Source organism: Gouania willdenowi, chromosome 12 (assembly GCF_900634775.1).
Source record: "Gouania willdenowi chromosome 12, fGouWil2.1, whole genome shotgun sequence".
Taxonomy (NCBI): domain Eukaryota; kingdom Metazoa; phylum Chordata; class Actinopteri; order Blenniiformes; family Gobiesocidae; genus Gouania; species Gouania willdenowi.
Genome location: NC_041055.1, coordinates 26547334 through 26568379, shown reverse-complemented (window position 1 = coordinate 26568379; position 21046 = coordinate 26547334). Strand labels below are relative to the sequence as shown.

At 38.5% G+C, this 21046-nt stretch overlaps 1 protein-coding gene and 1 long non-coding RNA gene across 4 annotated transcripts in view; one reads left to right on the top strand and one right to left on the bottom strand.

The window, feature by feature from the left end:
* Positions 1-222: 222 nt before the first annotated feature.
* On the bottom strand, positions 223-10434 carry tbx3a (T-box transcription factor 3a). 2 transcript variants are annotated; one of them, XM_028462747.1, is made up of 7 exons: positions 8959-10434; positions 7798-8065; positions 7349-7495; positions 6429-6505; positions 5963-6120; positions 3864-4504; positions 223-2244 (listed from the first exon to the last, which is right to left on the bottom strand). In XM_028462747.1, the coding sequence occupies exons 1-7, from the start codon at positions 9348-9350 to the stop codon at positions 1792-1794; spliced, it is 2136 nt and encodes a 711-aa protein (XP_028318548.1). In that variant the 5' UTR covers positions 9351-10434; the 3' UTR covers positions 223-1791. The 2 variants fall into 2 exon arrangements, with proteins under 2 accessions (XP_028318548.1, XP_028318547.1); XM_028462746.1 differs by having other exon boundaries at positions 7783-8065; positions 8959-10432.
* Positions 9981-21046, top strand: part of LOC114473244 (uncharacterized) — a 97841-nt gene continuing 86775 nt past the window's right edge. For both annotated transcript variants that reach the window (XR_003675233.1, XR_003675234.1), the window contains exon 1: positions 9981-10043. This is a non-coding gene — a long non-coding RNA (uncharacterized LOC114473244). The remainder of the gene's footprint in view (positions 10044-21046) is intronic.

The window sequence follows — 21046 nt, the reverse complement described above, 5'->3', positions numbered from 1 at the left end:
ACTTTTTTTTTTTCCTGTTATCTCACGAGCGGAGATTCTTCCCTCACTCCTCCAAAAAACAAGCGGAAACATGATGGCCCTAACATTTATGGTCCCTTTTTAAAAGCACTTTTATACAATGTTAAGTATATAGTTTGGCATTTAAATGAATTGCTTGTATTGTCTCTAAAAAAGTCCCATTAAAGAAGAAAAAAGGCACGTTTAGGAGACGGAAAAAAAAAAGACATTTCAATATTTTATTGAAACTTTCAAGAACACGATGTCGATGTTGTAAACTAGACATAATTCCAAATACAACAAAATCCACTGACAACGTAAGAAACACAAAAAAATAACCTTCATATTTTCGATTATGCGGCACTTTTTTTTTAACGATCAGATTATTGTTTTTTTTTTTTTTAGACAACAGAAGAAAAAAAATAATAGAAATAATAAAATAAAACGACTATACTTTAGTCGTATTTCTGTGAATCTTTTTTTTTTCTCCAAAAGAAAAACAACAAAAGTTAATATTTTTCAAGCCATTGGTGCAGTGCGTCGTCGTCGCGTTTTTCATTCGTTTTCAAACAGTAGCACTTCACACACGGGAACAACAAGTGAAAATACAATGGCACATGAGTGTGATTAACTAGCGCAGTGGATATTAAGGTAAGGGGTAAAGTCCATATTTTAAAATGTAGGGGTGGGGGTGTATAAATGCAAATGGCAACTGAAAGGATAAAAGCCCACAAACTATTTATTTAGACAGATATATCGACAATAAATTAAGAATGGATCCCTAGAAACAAACTACTCCGTTGTATTTACACGCAATAACAATATGAAATAATTACATAAATATTTTTTATATCCATATTTACACTGATGATCGATAGGCTACTATTACTTTTAACATTTATGTTCCTGCTTCCCTTTGCCTGCATGTGTGGGTTCGTTAAATTTGCACATGCTTGGATCTTCTTGTCCTTGAAGCACCAATCGGTTCAGCATGGCCTATTCCCATTTTAAATAGGCATTACTATTAACTGCTTATTTTAGTCAATTTAATATGATTTTTTTTTTCATTTTTATTATTATTATTACTATATTATCATTTTTAAAACGCCCCATTTTTCTCCCAAAACTGAATTTGTCGATTTTTCTTTGAACATTCATGTGTTGTATAGCTACGAGGGCATGCGACATTTGTTTTAATCAATGATTTGAATTTTTTTTTTTTTTTTTTTTATTACAGCAGTCTTTAAAATGTAGGTCATGTAGTCGGTATAGGTAAAAACCAGATCATTTCAGAGTGCATTTCCCAAACAAACAAACAAACAAAAAAATAAAAATAAAAAAAAAATCTCCTGGTGAGCGTTTAAATTGATCAGAGACGGGACACATGAGCAGCAAGGTCTCCTTAACATCTGTAAAAGTCACACCCATGCCATCGTTTCAGTTTCAATACTTGTATGGTATTCATCAAAAGACAGGATCAAAGTGTTGTTTAATTTAACAAAAAACAAACAAAAAAAGAGAGAGAAAGAGGAGAGAGAGAAATATACAGATCAGATGTGTAATAATAAACAAAGTGCATTTTTAGAAACTAAAAGTTGACTTTTTTAGTTGTTGTTGTTGTCCTCCCTCCAAAAAACCAAAAAACAAAACAAATTAAAAAAAAAAAAAAAAAAAAAAAACTGCTGCTTGAAGCTATACGAGATGTCCTTTAGTTGTATATCGTTCATGTCTTCATCAAAGCAGGTGTGTGTGTAAGTGTGTGTGTGTGTGTGTGTTTTTTTAATATAATTATTATTATGGGGATCCGCTCCGTGCTCTGTCCTGGTTCGAGTCCAGTCCGCTGACCAACCGTTGGATACTCTGCAGCTCATTGGCTCCCTCCTTCTCCGTGTGCGTTTTCGGTGACATGGACACGGATGAGGAGTGGCTGGTCACCTCCGACGTGGAGTCCAGGGTGACAGCGGACACGGGGCTGGCGGGCACCATGAGGCCGTCTCCCTTCATCTCCGGCCCGCCTCCTCCCCCGGCCATGGAGGAGGGCATGGCGGCGGCGAGCAGCGAGCTCTCCGGTACCGTCATGGGGAGGGAGTACGGGCTGTACCTGAGTCTGGGCCGCACCGCGTTCAGGAACGGGTGCCGGTGCATCGAGGAGGAGGAGGCGGCGGCGGCGGAGGAGGCAGCAGCGGCTGCGGCCATGTACGTGTACGGGTACGGGAATAGGCTTCCGAACGGAGACATGGCGATACCCTGCGGACACACACGAGGGAGGGGGAGAAAGGAAAACACGAGGTCACTCACAAGGCCCGTATCAAAGAGTACCAACTAAACCCCCTGTGTCAAACTCAGGGCCCGGGGGCCAAATCCGGCCTTTGGAGCATCCAATTCGGCCCGACAGTGAAAACATGAATGATTGTGTAAATGAAACTCAACAATATTTGCAGTGGCTCACGGTTTTTCTGGTGCTCATTTTTAATGTTGGAGTGTTAAAAAAATAAATAAAAAAATCCCCAATTTACAACACAATATTTTCCTTAATTAAATAGAAATTTGTCACTAAATCAAGCAAATGTAAAGTGAACACCTATTTGGGACTGATATCTGTCACATTCTGCATGGATATTGTTGGTTTTTTACGTATTTTACATTTTATACTCAGTTTCTTTGCTTCCTTATGAACAAAGCCCTGGTCCCCCATTGACCCCCCATCACCACCTCTATAAAGACAATATTAGCTGCAGCACTTGTATATATTAATTCTTTATTTATCCTTAATATATATTTTCTTTATAATTATTGTTTCTTTTTTTAGTTTTCTGTCTTGTTCTTTGCGCCAACCCCCAAATTACATTTCTTGTTCTGTTTTTAAACTGTACTTGGCGAATAAAACTGATTCTGATTCTGATACTTGCGCACAATAATATTGAAATGACTAATTTCCCCCTGCATAAAATGTATATGTGGCTCACTTAGAATAAAACTGCTCCATATTTGGCCCCCTTAACTTAAAATGAGTTTGACACCCCTGGCCTGAACTAAACGATCCACATCCTATAAGAGTCTTATCAATGGTGCCCTGAAGTCTGAACCAATGCAACGCGTGTTAAAAATGTGTCAACGTGACTCCCTTTTGCGGGGCTTTCACTTTTTTTTTTTTTTCTTTTCTTCTCTCTTCCACGTGATTCAAAACAAAGATCAGTCAGCATTAGTCTGTCGTCTCCGTCTCCATTTACATAGATTTTTCCCCCCCTTTCTTCTCCTTTACAAATCTAATCCTATAACCTAATGCACCACAGCGACGTTTTCTACCGCCCTCACTGTAAACATCTCCAGGGCCTGTTCAAAAAAGCCTCGATGTCTGTGTCAATACCTAGATTGAAAACTGAAAAAGGGGCATTTGCTGTCCATTAACACGTTGTTTCTCTCTTTTCTTTCTCTCTGAGCATAAGGCATTTTAATACTCACCAATGTGACTCTAAAACACACCTAATGAGCTTATTATTAACATCAGCATTGCTCAACACTTCAAGTTGTTGCACAGTGGTTTGTTTCTCTCTTCCAGCTTCTTAAGGAAGGAATAAAAACCCCTAGAGAATAACAGCAAATACTATGGGGAAGTTTTTTTAAATATATATATATATGAATGCAAATGATCAAGCCATCTTTTATGACCAATCTGATTAAAAGTAGGTGACATCAGGGCAAACACATAAAGTAAAGGCCTATTAAAAGGTCTGATGGGAACTTGGGCACATGCGCCTCAAAGGCCACACAGTTATAATTCAATGTGTGCTTCTTCACATGCAATTTAATAAGAGACGTGCACGAAAAAAAAAGAGAGAGAGAAAAAACAAACAAACTGGTTTTACCTGCGATGCCAAGACATGTTGCTGCAGATGGAAGGGCAAGCCCGGCGCCCCCGCAGATGCCATGCTCGTGGTGTCCATGGTGTTCACCCCTCCCGACGACACAGCTGCCAGTAATGGTCCCATGCCCGCGGCCATGTTCGAGAACGCGCCCCCCATGTTGAACTGTCCCGGGTGCAAGAGAAACGGGTGCGCGCTCCCCAAGTGGTTGAAAAACTGCTGTCCTGTCAGCCCCGTTGGAAATCCAAAGTTATGTAAGTGACTGTGGCCCAGATGGCCCCCGTCGGTCTGCACAGTCAAAGGCGTGAAGCCGTCCTTGCTCAGTGACCTACATTCGTCCGCTTTGGAGGCGTCCTGCAGGTTCGGGCTCTTCAGGTCTTCTGCGGAGCGCGTGGTGCTGGAGATGACCGTGACGGGACTCTGCCGCGAGTCCGCCTGGCTTTTCTCAGTCCTGGGCGCGCTCTCTCGGAGCCTATTGCTGCTGCTACTGGAGTCACTGTTGGGGAAGAGGTGGCCCTTCGCCGGGCTCTCCTCGTGCTCTTTCCCGTCCTCCGTGGTGGTGGAAATCTTGCTGGAGTCCGGGCCGTCTTTGATGTGTCCGTCTTTGCTCTCATCGTCGCTGTCCTCGTCACTGTCACAGAAATCTGTGGATAGGGTGGGGGTGGGGGGTGGGGGGGACGTACTGTCAGGTGTTTTTCTGCAGTTTAATCTGAGAAAACCCACTAATTAAACACAAAGGCAAAAATAAACTGAGTGCTTTGACCGTTCGTGATCAAAGGACGTTCAGTTAATTTATTTATTTTTGTTAATTTTTTAATTCAATTCAAATCTGTGGATAAAGAGGACGACGAACTGTCAGGTGTTTTTTTTTTTTTGTTGCACAGTTTAATCTGAAAAAAAAATCCACTACAATTAAACACAAAGGCAATAAAAAACTGAGTGCTTTGATCGTTAATGATCAAAGCACGTTCAGTTAAATTTTTTAAAATTTTCAATCAAAATCTGTGGATAAGAAGGGGGGGATGCACTGTCAAGTGCCTTTCTGCACAGTTTAATTAGAAAAAAACCCAACTACAATTAAACACAAAGGCAAAAATAAACTATGAAACTCACAAAAATTAACAATCAAAGCATGTTCAGTTTATATGTATATATGAATTCCCACAATTTTATCATTTATTCCCACATTTATCTGAGGCCTATCTAAACTTTTCTCATCACTGCCACAAAATCTGTGGATAGAAGGATGCACTGTCAGGTGTTTTTCTTTTATCATAAAAGAAAAAAAACAACTATACACAAAGGCAAAAGTAAACTGAAGGTCCTTTGATAATTAATCATCAAAGGACGTTCATTATTGATCAAGGCATGTTCACTTTATTATTTTTTCTAAAATTTCAATTCCCACAATTTGAAAAATAACGCATTTATCCATAGCCTATATAATCTAAACTTTGCTGTCACATAAATCTCTGGATAAGGAGGAGGGGGACAAACTGTCAGGTGTTTTTCTACACAGTTAAAAAAAAAAAAAAAAAAAAAAAAAAAAAAAAACAACTACATTTAAACACAAAGACAAAAAAATAAACTGAATGTGCTTTGATCATTATTCATCAAAAGACGTTCATTAACGATCAAAGCACGTTCAGTTTATTTTTAAAAAAAGTTAAATTTCCACAATTTAAAAAAATAATTTAAATAATTTAAAATCTAAACCAGGGGTTCTCAACTGGTCTCACCCTGGGACCCACATTTGCCACGGCCATTGAATCGCTACCCCACTTTTTAATTTTATTTTTAGAATTCAACCAACCAGATTTAGTTTTTGTTAAAACAGCTGTTGAAAACAGCCATAAATGTACACATGTTCCTGTGCAACCTGCATTTCAGAAGAAAAGTTTCTTTCAAAATGAAATACAAGTCTAACATGAGACAATTATGTTTTACCAGCTGTCCGCGACCCACCAGTTGAGAATCTCTGATATAAACGTCTAACACATTAACCCTGAGAAATCTTCTATATTTCACGGTGGAAATTTTTTACGACTTGACGCACTGTACTGATAGCAGCTGTGGCTGACGGTGGGCTCCATGGGGCGTACCTTTCAGGTGTGGGGGGCCCACCGTGGACACGGCGGGGGACGAGGCCTTTCCGAAGCACTTAAACGGAGCCTGCTCTCCAGAGGAATCGTCTGAAGCCCCGTTCTCCTTTTTCTGCTGCTCCTCGTATGAACGCATGGATTGCAGAGCCAGCTGTTTCCTATATATGTGCACAAGTACCGAGGTTATTAAAGGTGCTAGACAGGTCACAAACAATATCAGTATAGCACGCTGAAAGACGTGGACGTCTGAAGACTTAATGATTGTAGCAAACTATTTGTCTGTGAGGGTGTTTGGATTAAACCAGTCTGTCTCCCTGTGGGTTAATGTGAGGGATTAGTCGCAGGTTTAATCCAACAAGATCACTGTCTGTCTCCAGGTAAAGCCTAAAACCTCTTAAAATGCTCTCTCTCTTTTTTTTTTTTTTTTTTTTTTTTTTAACGCACTTTCCCCCCCCCTCATTCTTACCTTTTCTCTCGCCTCCCATTGCCCGTGTCTCTAAATCCTTTTGCAAAAGGGTTATGGTCGATTTTCAGTTGAGTTATCTGAAATACATTTAAAAGTGTGTTAATATGGGGGGAAAAAGAGTTCAATCAGTTTTTTTTTTGAATAAATAAAATAAAATAAATTAAAAATGACGTTTTTACAACATGTCAATAATCTCTAAACGTGTTTTCCTGTTTTAAATACACTTCAAAGCAAACACATAAACTACACACACGCCCTCCATTTGGCATGACTCTCTTGGCAATGAGAGTAAAAAATATTCTGCTTTGTTTGCAACCCCTATACTCCCACATGTTGTGGTGCCATCATTTTACGACTGTTTCAAAACAGGAAAACAAGAAAAAGTGAAAAAGTTTTTTTTTTTTAATCAGCATATAATAAAATTAGAATGCACTCCTTTTCATTTGTGCTGCATGTTTAAATGAACATCGCATTTACTTCCAATGTTTTAACCTACTTCTAAGCACACCCTTTTACGCATTACATTTAATAACGCACATAAACCAAGTGTCGGAGCTTTTGTTGGTGCCAAAAATCATTTCCATGTGGGAAAAAACTAAAACAAAGGAGATAGCATAACATAAAATATCCCTAAGAAATATTACATTTCCTTCCACAAGGTGGTAAAAGTGGCACGTCCTTGCAACATCACCCCCCCACCCCTTTTCCAACTACTCCCACAGGCTCCAACAAATACGAGCTCTTTCATATTTTATGACAACAAAATGGTGCAGAGCAGGAAGAACAGCGAGGAAAAACGGTGTCCAACGAGCCCAAGTGACACACAAGCGTTAGATTTGGCACAAAAATATAAATAGATCATATATGAATAGATTCAAATATAAAGAAAAAGCTTGACGCATGGGCCTCCGAGTGCTTACTTTGTCATTCTGATAAGCAGTCACAGCAATGAAGTCTGTCTCAGGGAAAACATAAGTCCTGAAGGTGCTGTACGGGAGTTTGAGTATATCGTTGGCTCTCACAATGTGAAACCGTGGCTGGTATTTGTGCATGGAGTTAAGAATGGTCTGCAACACACAGTCACAAAAAAAAAAGTAATAAAGTACAAGGTCTGTGAAGTGAAATGAAATACATAGCTGCATCTGTGGGAAGTTTAAAAAAAAAATAAAAAATCAGAAATATGGTTATATCATAAAATACTAAAGAAAACATTTCCATAAAGTGGTTTTAACATTACAACGCATTTGCGTAAAAATGAAAACTTTCATCAACAATGCATGGTAAAAACTTATATTAAATCAGTTGGAATATTAATAAAATACTGTATTTTGATAAATAGGAAAATTTGACATACATTAGTTGAACTTACAAATCCGTGCTTGTCCGAGATGTTGTTCGTCAGCTTGAGTTTGTGGAAATTGACCACTTTGGACATCCACTGTTCACCGGTGGCCGGACTGTCCGGGTGTATGTACATCCTCTTTGGCATTTCGGGGTCGGCCTTTCCGGCCACCATCCAGCGCGAGTTGTGAAATTTGTACCTGCAGTCGTCGGCTGCAACTATATCCATCAACAGTATGTACTTGGCCTTCTTGTCTAGACCGGTGCACCTCACTTTGAAAGGAGGGAACATCCGCCTGTGACGAAAATACACGAAAGGATCATTATTATTATACACAAATATCTTTTTCTTTTTTTTTTTTTTTTTTTTTTTTTTTTAGAACACATTGTTCCATATTATCATTTCTCCAGATTCACTTACTATGTTTGCGTAATAACAAATTATTTGGTGCATTCAACAAGTGAATTGACAAAATAGCAAACTGTGTAAAATATTAAAAAAAAATGCAACACTTGCAAATTAAAAAAAAGTTCATTTTAAGTTCTGCTTTCGAGTATAGTAAACCTTATAGCAAATAATGTGTTATTACACGTCAATAACACAGTCATAGCCACACACACACACACACACACACACACACACACACACACACACACACACACACACACACACACACACACACACACACACACACACACAAACACAGTTGATATTTTAAACTTTCTGTCAACTTAATTTAAACACAAATGTTCACATAGACAATAGCATAATAATAATCATCATCATAAATAATAAATAATACAAGGACAGTTCCATTGGATCAATTCAATGACAGTGACTTTCGAAAATGGTTAACATTACGAATTCGTCTGCATTGAAAGAGTGAAGGAGGAAAAAGCATAAAAAACCCAATGTATAAAAAAACTGTTTTATTTAATATTTTAACTCTAAGTGAACGTTTTGCGTCTAAAAAATTAAAATACTTGTTGAGTATATCATTTAAACATATATATTTATTTTATGTTGGACTAGAATATATAGCTTCAAAAGACTGGCAAAACACATCTGTATGCTGTGCAACATACAGAGAATGTGTTTATCCTTATTTTAGAAAGTGAAAGTTGATGGAAGAATAAGAAAGAAAAAAAAACCAAAAAAAAAAAAACCCAGCAAAATAAGTTAATTCACCTTCCAGATTTGGTTATCACCATCTCCGTGCCTCTCTTGTGGAACAGTTCCCAGAGTTCTTTGGCTTCCAGGTGAACTTTGGGGTCGTCCTCCACCTCCTCCTCGGGCTCCAGGGTCTTCAGGGGCCTGAGGTGAGCGGCCGCTGCCTGGTGACTCAGCGAGGAGAAGTGGAGGCCGGTCTCCGCGGCTCCCATCAGCTGGTCCATGATCGGCTTTCCCAGGGCGCCCGGCAGGGACAGGGAGCCGCTGGGAGGGAGAGCCAGAGCCGGGAAGAACGGGGGCTGGTGCCCCAACATCGCGCTCATGGCAAACTCCGGCCCCCGGTGAGGTATAAACGGATGATATGCCATACTCGATCCCTGTATGACTGGATCTCTCATCAGGAAGTTCATTCAAGAGCAGGCAGCGAATGTAGACGGCTGGTCTGATGATAATAATATTAATAATAATAGCACACAGGACGGGCTGAGCGAGGATCAGCGGATGGAGAATGGAGAACAAAAAACACTAATGGATGGAAAGTAGAAAAACTACTTAAAAGTCAGGGTATCCACTGTTTGCACAAGTTTTCTGAGGAATGTTTGCAGTCCTTTTTTTGCACATACAAGAAATTGGATCAAAATGTTTCAAAGTGAAATGTGAAAATCGTCTCCATGAAGGTCGAGGCGAGCTGCCGGAGGAGCGGGTTCGGTTCGGTGCGCTCTGCGCTTTGTGCGCCTCGCTGGCTCTCGGACATTTGTCGGATTAAAGCAGCTGGGGTGAGTCTCTTAATTGACTGCGTCGCATTCCCTTCTCCGTCTTCGCTCTGCTGCTGTTTTACAATATCGGCAATCCTGTTAAAAAGGCTTCCCTCTTATTGGCGTCGCTCCTACCGCGCAGGGGCGACGTGTTGAAATATTTCGATAGCGCAGAATAATCCCCCCTCTTCTGCCTCTCTTCTCGCTCCGGACATGCACCCTCACACGCACACAACACGCGCTTTATTACTCCTCTCTCTTTCGCGCACACACACATTTCAAGCAAAGACGTGTGCAGAGAAAGGAGTCCGCTGACGGCCAGAGAGAGAGGAGAGAGAGAGAGAGGTGGTAAGGTCCCAGCTCCGTGATTTTCCTAGCGCCTCCACCGCCGCCCATCGGGCTCCGTACTGTATGGATGTGCCTGCGTGTTACGAGCAGCAGCAGCGCTCGCTTTGATTGGCTCTTTGACGCGTTTGGACCAATTGTATGGCTGCGTAGGCGTGGTTTTTGACAGCTCTGGTGGAAGGGGGACAGACTTCAGACTTATAAAAAGGTGTAGGCGATCTGAAACAGGCTCTGCTGTGAAACAACCACCACCACCCTTTCCCTGAGTCGGTGTTGTGTGAATGTGTCAGCGTTGGGTTTTTCAGACGTTGCGCTTATCGGACGCGCGCAGTGACGCGCAGTGGGAAGCTGTAGAGAGACGCGCTACGAGTCCGGCTCGATGCTTCCTGCTTTGTCCCCATAGCCTGGCTTTAGCTGCACTGTCTGTCAGTTTAGAAAGGAATAATCATATTTATAATAATGCTTAACATTTACAACCAAAACCAAAACGCTGCAACCCCGTCTGATCTACTCCGAAGCTTATATTTCCTCCTTAAAATTAATTAATTAACCTTTAATTTTCTCTTTTCCTCTTCTTTTCTGAATGAAATAAAATTAACATCTAAACCTAGCGAATATTTTCTATATCTTTTCTATTGTACGTTTATTACTTTACAGAAAAACAAGTGTATGCTATTTAATTTGACTTTTTATTTTTATTTTTTACCCAAAACAATTCGTAAAAAAACAACAACTTTGCACCCGAGCAGTCCGACGTTCTGTTTTCATACCATAGTTATATTTATATTTACAAATATTCATTTTCATATTAATATCTGCACTCTCACTGTACATATTGTAAATATTTGTGTTGTTGTCCTGTTTTTATACGTTATATATCCTACATCGTGTTTTGAAATGTTTTGGGCAGAGTGAAAAGAAATTTCGACTCCATGACTTTTTATTTTATTTTATTTTTTACTTTGATAAAAACGCGTTTTCTATCATTTTCATTCATAAATGTGTTTTTGGAATTGTATTGGTTTTCTTTTTCTGAAAAGTGTCATTTTACAGTGAAAAAAGTGAAAGTGACTAACAGTCCACACTGCACTAATAGATGTTATTTACAACGTACGACTATTTCTAATGCTGCTAACAAACGCTCTGTATTAATTTGACTACAACTACTACTATCTATTCCTGTATATGCATGAAAGCCCTCTTATGTTAATATTTCCTTTATTAATAGATCTGATACATTTATAGATATCTGTGGCAGATTTACAAAATGAAATGTGCACTCCAGACACTCTACGCTATGGTGTATAGCCTAAAAAAAAAAAAAAAAGTAGCTTTAACTGCAAATTCACAAGTAAACGACAGAGCTGTGGCCAGTTAGCCCCCCCTGGATAAACATTGACCATCAATTCTCAGTCAGCTGTCTGTCTTAGTGGATCCAGACTGGAATGGATCAGTCTTTTTTAGAGCCAAATCTTCCAAAACAGGCCAATGAATCATCAAATGATTCCCCATCCCTGCAGCATGCACAATCCCTTTGATAATCACACTTTTGTATACTTGCCATACACTAGAAATGTGTTTAAATCCATGCTGTTGCGGTCTCCCTGCTTCAGATTGATGTCTGTAAGCCTTGCTTGTGTTTATGTCTGAAAGTGTTGCCTGAGAGTCAAAGATCACCGGTGTTCATGTTGTGCAGGGTTTGATCATTGTTGCTCAGTTTACAGTCTAAAAAAAACCTGCTTATTAATCATTTTGTGATATTTTGTGATATTGTTCTGATAAAAAAACAACTACAGAAGCAGATTAGGGCTCACTTTGATGAAGAAAATAATTTTGGGCAAATCAATAATGAAGTTGAAATTTCAAGAATAAAGTTGAATTGTTGAGATTAAAGTTGAAAATTCCAGAATTGAGTTGAAATATAATGTCGAGATTAATGTTGAAAACATGAGATTAAAGTCCAATTTGCAAAAATAAATTCACAATACAATATCGTAATAAAAATTGAAGATTAGCTAATTAAGTCAAATCTACGGACGCTGTCTGGGGCCAATTCATCATATACGACAACAGTCTCTGCATCAAAACTGGCTCTAATCTGTTTCCGTATAGAGCTCCACAGACGAGACTGAATGCTCCACCTTTTCCAAACTTGACCGGTTTTTCCTTCTGAACAGATTACGTTTTTGGCAATATCTCTTCAAAGTATTTCAAAAAATATTTCTTATCAAACCCAACTTTAAAATATAGTTTAACACATTCATTGATTCACGGCATTTTGTAGACGGCCACAATCTGCTGTTTGTTGACGAATATGGTGAATCGGCCCTCGTCAGCTTCCATAGATTTGACTTTATTAGCACACCTACTTCTATCACAATATTGTATTTTGAGTTCATTTGCAAAATTTGACCTTGATCTTGTCTTTTTCGACTTTAAGCTCAAAATTATATTTCAACTTTAATCTCAAAATTCTGACTTTAATCTTGACATTTTGTCTTTATTCTGACATTTAAACCTTATCCTTGATTTGCCCAAAAAAATCTCCAATAAAAACAAATGCAACACTGTTGAAAACCCTGCTACACCAACACCTGATGAGATGGAAGGCCTGCAGCTCTTACCTAAAACCAGTAAAACCATTGGAAGACATCTGAAGATATCTCGATAGCCTCCGTCACTGTACCTGGGATCTTGCAGTGAGGTCAGGTCTAAGTCAATTACTGGAGCTTATTCTTCTTTAAACACTTGCCCCCATTAGCAGCACATTTCAATGGGAGGTGTCATCAAATAGGAAGCAGTGTTGACACTGTGGCAGCCTGTCAGCCTCTGTGGCGAGCTATGGCTTCATTAGCTAAGCAAGTAGAGAATGGTCAATTTGCTATATAAACTTTTACAGGGTTAGGGCTCTCAGGGACTTGGGGGGGGGGGAGGCTATAAAGAGGTCCAGGCTGACATTACTGATTGATGAAGCCAACTTTGTCAGCTTCTCCATTTAATACGTCCACACAGAATCAGTACCAAAAATCCAAAGTACCTCTGAAATGTCTCCCTTCCTTGTGGGTGGCTGATTTCTGCCAGTAGTCAGGGAATGACTGGTGTTTTTTTTCGTGCAGCGTGCAATGTAAGCATCCCAGAGCACTGTCCACACAATTTAGAGGAATTAGCTTTGAATAATGTAGTGTGAGAGCTAGCAATTTGGGAGGAAATTAGCCTCTTTCACATGCTTCGATGTGGTGACCCTAATTCAAACGCTAACCACTATGTGTTTTTATTGAATATTCCCATTACCACTTACTTCTGTTAACTTCACAACATTATCAGTGTGGGGAAAAAAAACTGCATTAGGGTCATGGGGTTACGAAGCCTCCACGTCCCCGACCACATACAACAGCCACACTGTGTAGGTTCATTAAGCAAAGCTTCAAAGACATTCCTGGAATTGATCATGGAGCTGCAAGTGATGTAATGTATGCTGTCCTGTTTATTTGCAGATTGTTAATGATAAGCAAGGACAGACTTGGTGGCACCATTCCTGAATGGAGGAGATTGTCCTCAGCCTTAACACGACATGATAGGGAAAGGAAACATAACCAGATTGGTAAATTCAACCACTATATTGACTCCAAACTTCATTATGCTCATCCTAAAGTCACGTGGAGGGAGGGTGGGGGCATACAATTGACAGCGTAATGACTTTCTAAATGCAAATCATTTACCTTAAAGCTTTAGGTGGAGCTCGAATTGATCTATTGAGTCTATACTGCGCCAAAAGATTGCATTCTTTAAAAAACACTTTCTAGATTCACACACATTTTAGACGATTGACCCGAAGAATGATTAACTATTTACCTGTCGATGAAACCTTACTGTCAGACGCTTTTAGCTAAACCAACCCTCGCTCTCATCAATCCCTGCACAGACCAGTTATGGGTATTGATGAAATCTATTTTAGTTAATTAGGGGATGTGCTTATTGATGGTGGGGCATTGACTACAGAGAAAATGACAGTGTGTTGGGGCGACATTTGTTCTTCTAGAGGTAGTGCATCAGCAGCGGGACAGGCTCGTAACTTTGACCATATTAGCACATTAAGGACGACGCTGATGAAAGATGATATGACATGTCCAACGTGTTATCTATCAATTATGTACGGCAAGGGACGATGCTGAAAAAATCCTTCAAAGGGTCTACACCAAATGGAAAAATCACAGAACCAAACCCTAAACTTACTTGTGACTTGGAAATTAACAATTGCTCAAAGCGTTGGAGATAATTTCTGACTCCCGAACTGATGAAAAAGTGACTGACAAATTGTTGATTTAAGGTTTAGCCTCAGCATTACACTGCTCAATTTATTTGTAATACTAAAAGAATGTTAATCACAAAATTAAAATCACTCAATATATTTTAATAACAGTATATATAAATGTTTGCTGTTGATGTAAAAATGATGTTGTGGTGATCAGAAGGACTACGCCTACACCAGGTGGCCCCAGCACAGGTTTAACTTAAAGCAGACATAGGCAACTGGTGGCCCAGGGGTCCACACACGGCCATGAGTCTTATTTTGTGTGGTCCCGAAAGCAAATCCACCAAAAACTGCTTTTCAAGAAGTTGGAAGGAATATGATGCCCAGTAGATGCACAAAATAACTAAAAAAAACACACAAAATACGCAAAATTTTAACAAAGATACACAAATTAACAGGAAAAATACACAAAAGGATTCCGAAAATACACGAAAAGATTTCAAAACTATGCAAAAATATTCCAAAAATACACAAAATGATAAAATGTGCATGATGCAGGCAAAACGACTCAAAAGACAACCAAAAAACACAACATGAAATGACAAACAAAAATGCGAAACAATCACTCAAACATACAGAATGACTACAAAAACACACAAAACAACAACACATACAAAAATTACCACAAACATATAAAATGCCAACACAATTACCCAAAATGACCACAACAAAGTGACACTAAAAATGCACAGATCTACAACAAATATTCAGAAGATGACAGAAAAATACACAAAATGACATTAGGAACACACAACATGATAACAAAAACACACAATCACTTGAAAAACACAAAAATGACGAGAAAAATCTCTAACGGCCTATGCTAAGAATCTAGGTAATTACATCCTGGATTAATCTGTGTTAGCGGGCTTCAACTAACCAAGCACTCCCTGTCAGAGAGAAGCTGTCCTACGACAGTTGATAACAACACGCTAATTTAAGCCAAGAGTTTTCAGCCTCTATACATATAATATATTACTATATTAATTAATTAATTAATGACTTCACTCGTTCGTGCCTACGGAGACACAAGCTTCATCAGCTGACTAGATCAGTACGTCAGATATAAATCTATATTTTTCCTAAATGATGTCATTGGTAAATGAAAGGATTGCATTTATCCCTAATAATCTTCTTTCCTATAACACAGCTGTCAGATCTGCACCAATCAGGATCTTCTAACAATGGGCAGGTTGTTTTCTAAGAGATCTGATTGGTCAGGAGGCGGGGCTTTAGTACTCACTCAGATCCTAGCTAGAGCAAAACCTGCTCGCGACCAGGTTAGTTGTTCAGCCTAAGTTACCATGGTGATTTAGCTCCGTAAGCGTTAACGAGCTTCATGGTCCAGCACACACTGATTAAATCCTGGAAGTTAATGCGAGATTTGTAGCTTGGGGCCTAAATAACAGAAAAATACACATTTTGTGTTCCCTACTGTGATAAATATTGCCCATCTCGCACTTAAAGTATAGCTTACCATCATCAGAGTAACTGCATTGGGAATGAAAATTTGTTTGTGTGAATAACAAAGTCATTACTAAGATTAAAATATGTCCAAAGGGTCCATGAAAAACTAACGAGGAAAGTCAATTTCAGAATTGTTGCAAAAGAAATCATTCCAAAGTTTGTTTTTTTTTTTTACATTGTATTGAATATGTCCAGAAGCAGAGATGAATATTGCCCAACGGTTCCTCCTTTAGGTCAAAGACTCTTTGCTCACTAGTGTTTGCCGCTGGAGTGCAGGGGAGTAGGGACTGACAGCTGCATTTTGAAAGCACATTGTACACAGTGCTGCTAACAAACCAGTCCAGTGGCATGCATCACCTGTAGAGCATAATGCTGGGGATTTGTCTGCTCAGCCCCATAAACAGCCATCAGGCTCTCTCCGTAACTTTAAGCTCTGTGATCAAGATACTCATGGTGAATGCTTCAGATGTGAACCATGTGTCAAAAGTCTTTAGCTTGCCCTACGTGCCACCACTCGTCAGCACGAAGATAAGCATCTCCCCCCCCCCTTTGTATTCGGAGCGCTAAGAAGCAGACTAGTTTTGCATGCTAAAAAGCAAACAAAAGCTAATAGGAAACAGAAAAATCCTCAGGTTATTTGTCATCAAGTTAGCACAGTATAAATATGTTCCTGCTATGGTCATGAGAGGAATCCGTGAAAGACATTTTTTTTCCTTTTTGGGTTTGCATCAAAAAAGTGTTTGACTGAATGGGGAGGTGCCCCCGCTTTGGATATCTGCTGTCCATTTAGCTTCCACGATGTTGGCATCAACTTCGCACTGCTTTGAGGACCCAGAGTTAGAACTTCAAGACATCACGGTTTTAAAGAAGAGAGCTTGTATAAAGTCGTGCATTCTTCCTCCGGGGGAATCTTGGGCTGAGGGGTTAGGGTGGCTTCTCTATCGAGGTTAAGTGGGATAAGTGTGTGGCTCATGTCAACCCCACTTCCCCCCCAATAGTTTCTGGAAAATTTGCAATGGGTTCAGATTGGATTACTGTGTTTTGGTATTTACATGGAGACGCAGGGCTTTGAAATGGAAAACCATAGGCGGAAAAGCAAGTGCCATGCAGTCTGGAAGGGTTGGTAAAAGAAACCAGGACTGATTTTTCACTGAGGAGATGGTTGAGTACGTGTCTTTTATGTCTCTCTGCCTGCACAATCAGACATTTTGTTACACGGGAATGGTGATTGGGGTAAATGGATCAAGTGCAACAGCAATCTTTAAAGTAAATCCAGAGTAAGTGCTTGGGATAGACGATAGGAAGTAGAAGAAAGTTGCAGGCTTTGTGCTTGTATGCATCGACCACATCACAGCCCAGGACTATATAGCTTCAAGGGAACTCCATAAATGCAGTCAAGGAATTTTGAAGCACAGTTATGGTACATAAACAGCAGTACACCCCATCCCTAAATGACCTTGTAAAAACTAAGTTAGGTGTCAGTTCCCCTCGAGGTTAGTCACATCACTCTGGGTTTCTCGCCTCAGGAGTTCTGTCATTCTTCCTGTTCAACCTTGTTGCAAACTTGCTGGGATAAGTTTTCCAGGTTATTTTAGGAGGGATTCTCCAGCCACTCCCTGCAGGTGCTGTGCAGACCTGAGCCTTTAATCCAGCCTTTTCACAGTGGGTCTTGCGGCACCTTGTCCCACTATCTTTTTGTTTCAGTCTGCCGAGGTAAGACTGTTTGTAGAGTGGTTAAACTGAACTCATGTGCATCTGGTAAGTCATTTAAACAGAACCTACCTGGTTGTTTACTATAAATTTAGTGTAAATTTAAACAAATGTAAGTTAGCATAACATAAATGTAGTTTGGTTTAGCAACCAGTAAAGGTAGGATGATATATTGTGCAGCAAGATATCGCAATAATAATATATCACAAGATATATCGCCAAAGGTACGAGTGGTATCATGTAATTTACACAATCTACTATTCACCAGATTGTTTTGGTTTGTTTATATTTTTTAGATTCGTATTGAGTTGAAAGGTTCATATCCAGAACTACTACATGGTGTGGACTCGTACATATTTAAAGGACATATAAACTAAGAGTAAATTTAAACAGATGTAAGTTAGTATAGCAGAAATGTAATTTGGTTCAGTAACTAGGATGATATATCGCGCCGCAAGATATCACAATATCAATGTACTCCAAGATTTATCTTCAAGGGTATGAGTCAGGGGCGGGATAAACAATTTACTATTCACCAGATTGTTTTGGTTTGTTTATATCTTATAGAATCATATTGAGTTGAAAAGTTTATACCCGGAACTATACATGGTGTGTACTTGTACATATTTGAAGGAAATATAAACTTAGAGGAATTTAAACAAATGTAGCATAACGGAAATGTAGTTTGGTTTAGTAACCATGTAAAGGTGGGATGATATATCGTGCGGAAAAATATCGCTCAAAATATCAATATCTTCCAAGATATATTGTCAAGGGTACAAATGGGGGGTGGGATAAAACATTTACTATTCACAAAATAGTTTTTGTTTGTTTATATTTCATACATTCATATTGATTTGAAAAGTTCATACCCGAAGTAAGTAAATTTCAGTTTTATGGAAACATTGAAAATTATATTAAAAAATGTTGAACTTTGAAGTGTGTAAGTATATCCAGAGTTAAAGTCAAATAAAATAAATAATTTCCCCTAAAATATTGTTATTTTATAATATTCCAAACCCATTATTGTATATTGTATCATATCATAAACTCAGTATATCACCACACCCTATCAAGGGTCACAAATTAGATAAAATAGGACACTATTTATATCAAAGTCATGTGCAAACCAGAAAACCTTTGATTCCAGTGAAAAAGTGCAAGAAAAAGATGCAAAACACTGCACGTCAGTTTATGTACATCGCAAATTATGGACCTAAAGTCATCCTACACATGTAGTCACATGTATTTGTAACAGGAAGAACACAGTGATTTATGACTTGTGTCATTACATGTAGAACACTTTACTAAGTTGAACCTTGTACTTGCTGCTTTTGGACCTCTGAGGACATTTTTCAAACACCATGGAATGGATATCAGCAAGGTATTAATAGCTGTCATAAATTAAAAAAAGTGTCAATTTTAACGTCTTGTGAAAAACACATCTTTGATGGGTTTTTAACTTGTATTATATTCTAAATGACCTGTCTCGTTTCACACTACACGGTTACGGTTCAGACTTCATTTTTTATGCAGACAGACATGTGAAGGCAACAGGTGCCAAACGTCCTCAGCCTGTTTCAGAGGCGCATGAGCAGGATAGTGAGAAGGAAAAAGTTCACGTCGCGTTTCGCTCCCGTGAGTTTTTAAACGTCACGTTTTTCCCTCTGAAACTTGACCTCCCGTTTCTGGGTGAATTAACGGTTTTGTCAGGCGGGAGAACAACAATTTGAAGCGTATGCGGCAAAGCTGGAGCGGCGGTAAAAGTTGAGTGCGCTCAATTGAGTCTTTACTGTGGATGGATCATCATGGAAGGCTCCCTTCATTACCTGCTGTGGGGCCAAGAATACCTTGTACTTGTAAAAGTTTGAGCAAACCTTTTTTGGGTTTGTTTTCATGCCATTTTGTCTTTAAATCAACAGCGTTTAAAAGTCTCCTTACAGTTTTATTCAGCAGTTTTCAAGTTTGATAAATTAAATTGTACAATATTGCCAATATTACCATGCATTCTAATTTTATTTGTATTATTGTGTATCAATTATTTACAATATGTCCCTCAAGCTTTTTAAATCATCCAGATTGAACTCAAATCTTATTAAAATAAATGTACATGCCTTACATTAATTGTATAAATTCTAACTTTTACTTTTATCTGCACGTTTTAAAAAGTATTGTCAGAACATGTGGATTAAAAAAAAAAGGTTACACTTTTAAGGCATTATTATAAGCATTAATAACCAGTTTAATAACATGTTAATATTATCATTATAATGTAACATTTATGAATGCCTACTGTATAGAGTTAATTAAAAGCATTAATAATGTAATTAGTTATCTTTATGTATGCGTTACTTATTAATTAATATATTAGTCAAAAGTAATAACATCACTAGTAATCATTTACTTATGGTGTTTATACGTAACATTAGCAACCTGACATAAACTTTAATATATATATTGGAGTGTATAAAAAGCATTACTAAACCATAGTTAACCATTATTAATTTGCTTTTTTGGAACCTTATTGAAAAGTGTTACCACAAATTGAATCAGACACCCCCCGTTTATATAACATTCTTGCAGAAAATAAAAAATAAAAATAAAAATGTATTTCTTTAAAGGTTCTCTAAGTCAAGTCTGCTTTAAGCTGTTTTCAGCACCAGCCCTATATATCTATCTCCCTTTCTTTTCTTTTCTTTTAAATCAGTCTTTTTCGCTTTTGCCGCTTTTTTTCATGTTAAAATTGCAACTTGTGACAATTGAAATACGAGACTGGACCGTATTTACCGAGTTAGACAATACACGAAAGCCAGATGAAAATCAAAAATAAGTTGCGGTTAAGGAGCTGCGCTTTCATTCACTGAAGTCCCTACACATGTTTTGCATAAAGGCGTTTTTTAGGGGGGCGGGGGGGTAATGAGCAGCGGTGTATTTGAACGTAAACTAAACCGGTTGGTTCAACTTATGGGATTCTACAGTAACCTCAGAAGAAGCAACGAAAAGGGGTTTTTGCATTTGTAGCTGCATTGAGGAAAAATAATGACCTACATTTGCAAAAGTATGGGGGGGAGGGGGGGCACCCTAACCCTGTGCCTGTTTGAGTGGGTTTAAGTGTGTAGTTTGATGGTCATTTGTGGTTATGTTTGCTTTTATAACTATATTTCATGGTGTTTTATAAGTCGACATCTTTAGAAATACTTAAAAAGAATATATATATATATATTTTTTAAATAAGTGCGATACAGGTTTGAATGTCTACTCCTAATGTATTGAAAGTGCTTGTTTGAGTGGGTTTAAGTGTGTAGATTGGGGGTCAATGGTGGTTATATTTGCTTTATATGTTTTCATTTAAAAAAATATTTTCATTATTGTAATTCAGGTTTGAATGTCTGTAAATGTGCCTGTTTGAGTGGGTTTAAGTGTTGATTGATGGTCATTTACTCATTTGTGGTTATGTTTGCTTTTATGTTTCATGCTATTATAAGTTAAAAACTTTAGATATACTTAAAAAGAAACT

Coding starts and splice junctions, on each gene's coding strand:
- tbx3a (XM_028462746.1), bottom strand. CDS start 9,350: ATGAACTTCCTGATGAGAGATCCAGTCATACAGGGATCGAGTATGGCA. Junction 8,066..8,958: donor GTGATAACCAAATCTGGAAG/GTGAATTAACTT, acceptor TTTTCGTCACAG/GCGGATGTTCCCTCCTTTCA. Junction 6,121..6,428: donor AATGGGAGGCGAGAGAAAAG/GTAAGAATGAGG, acceptor GCACATATATAG/GAAACAGCTGGCTCTGCAAT.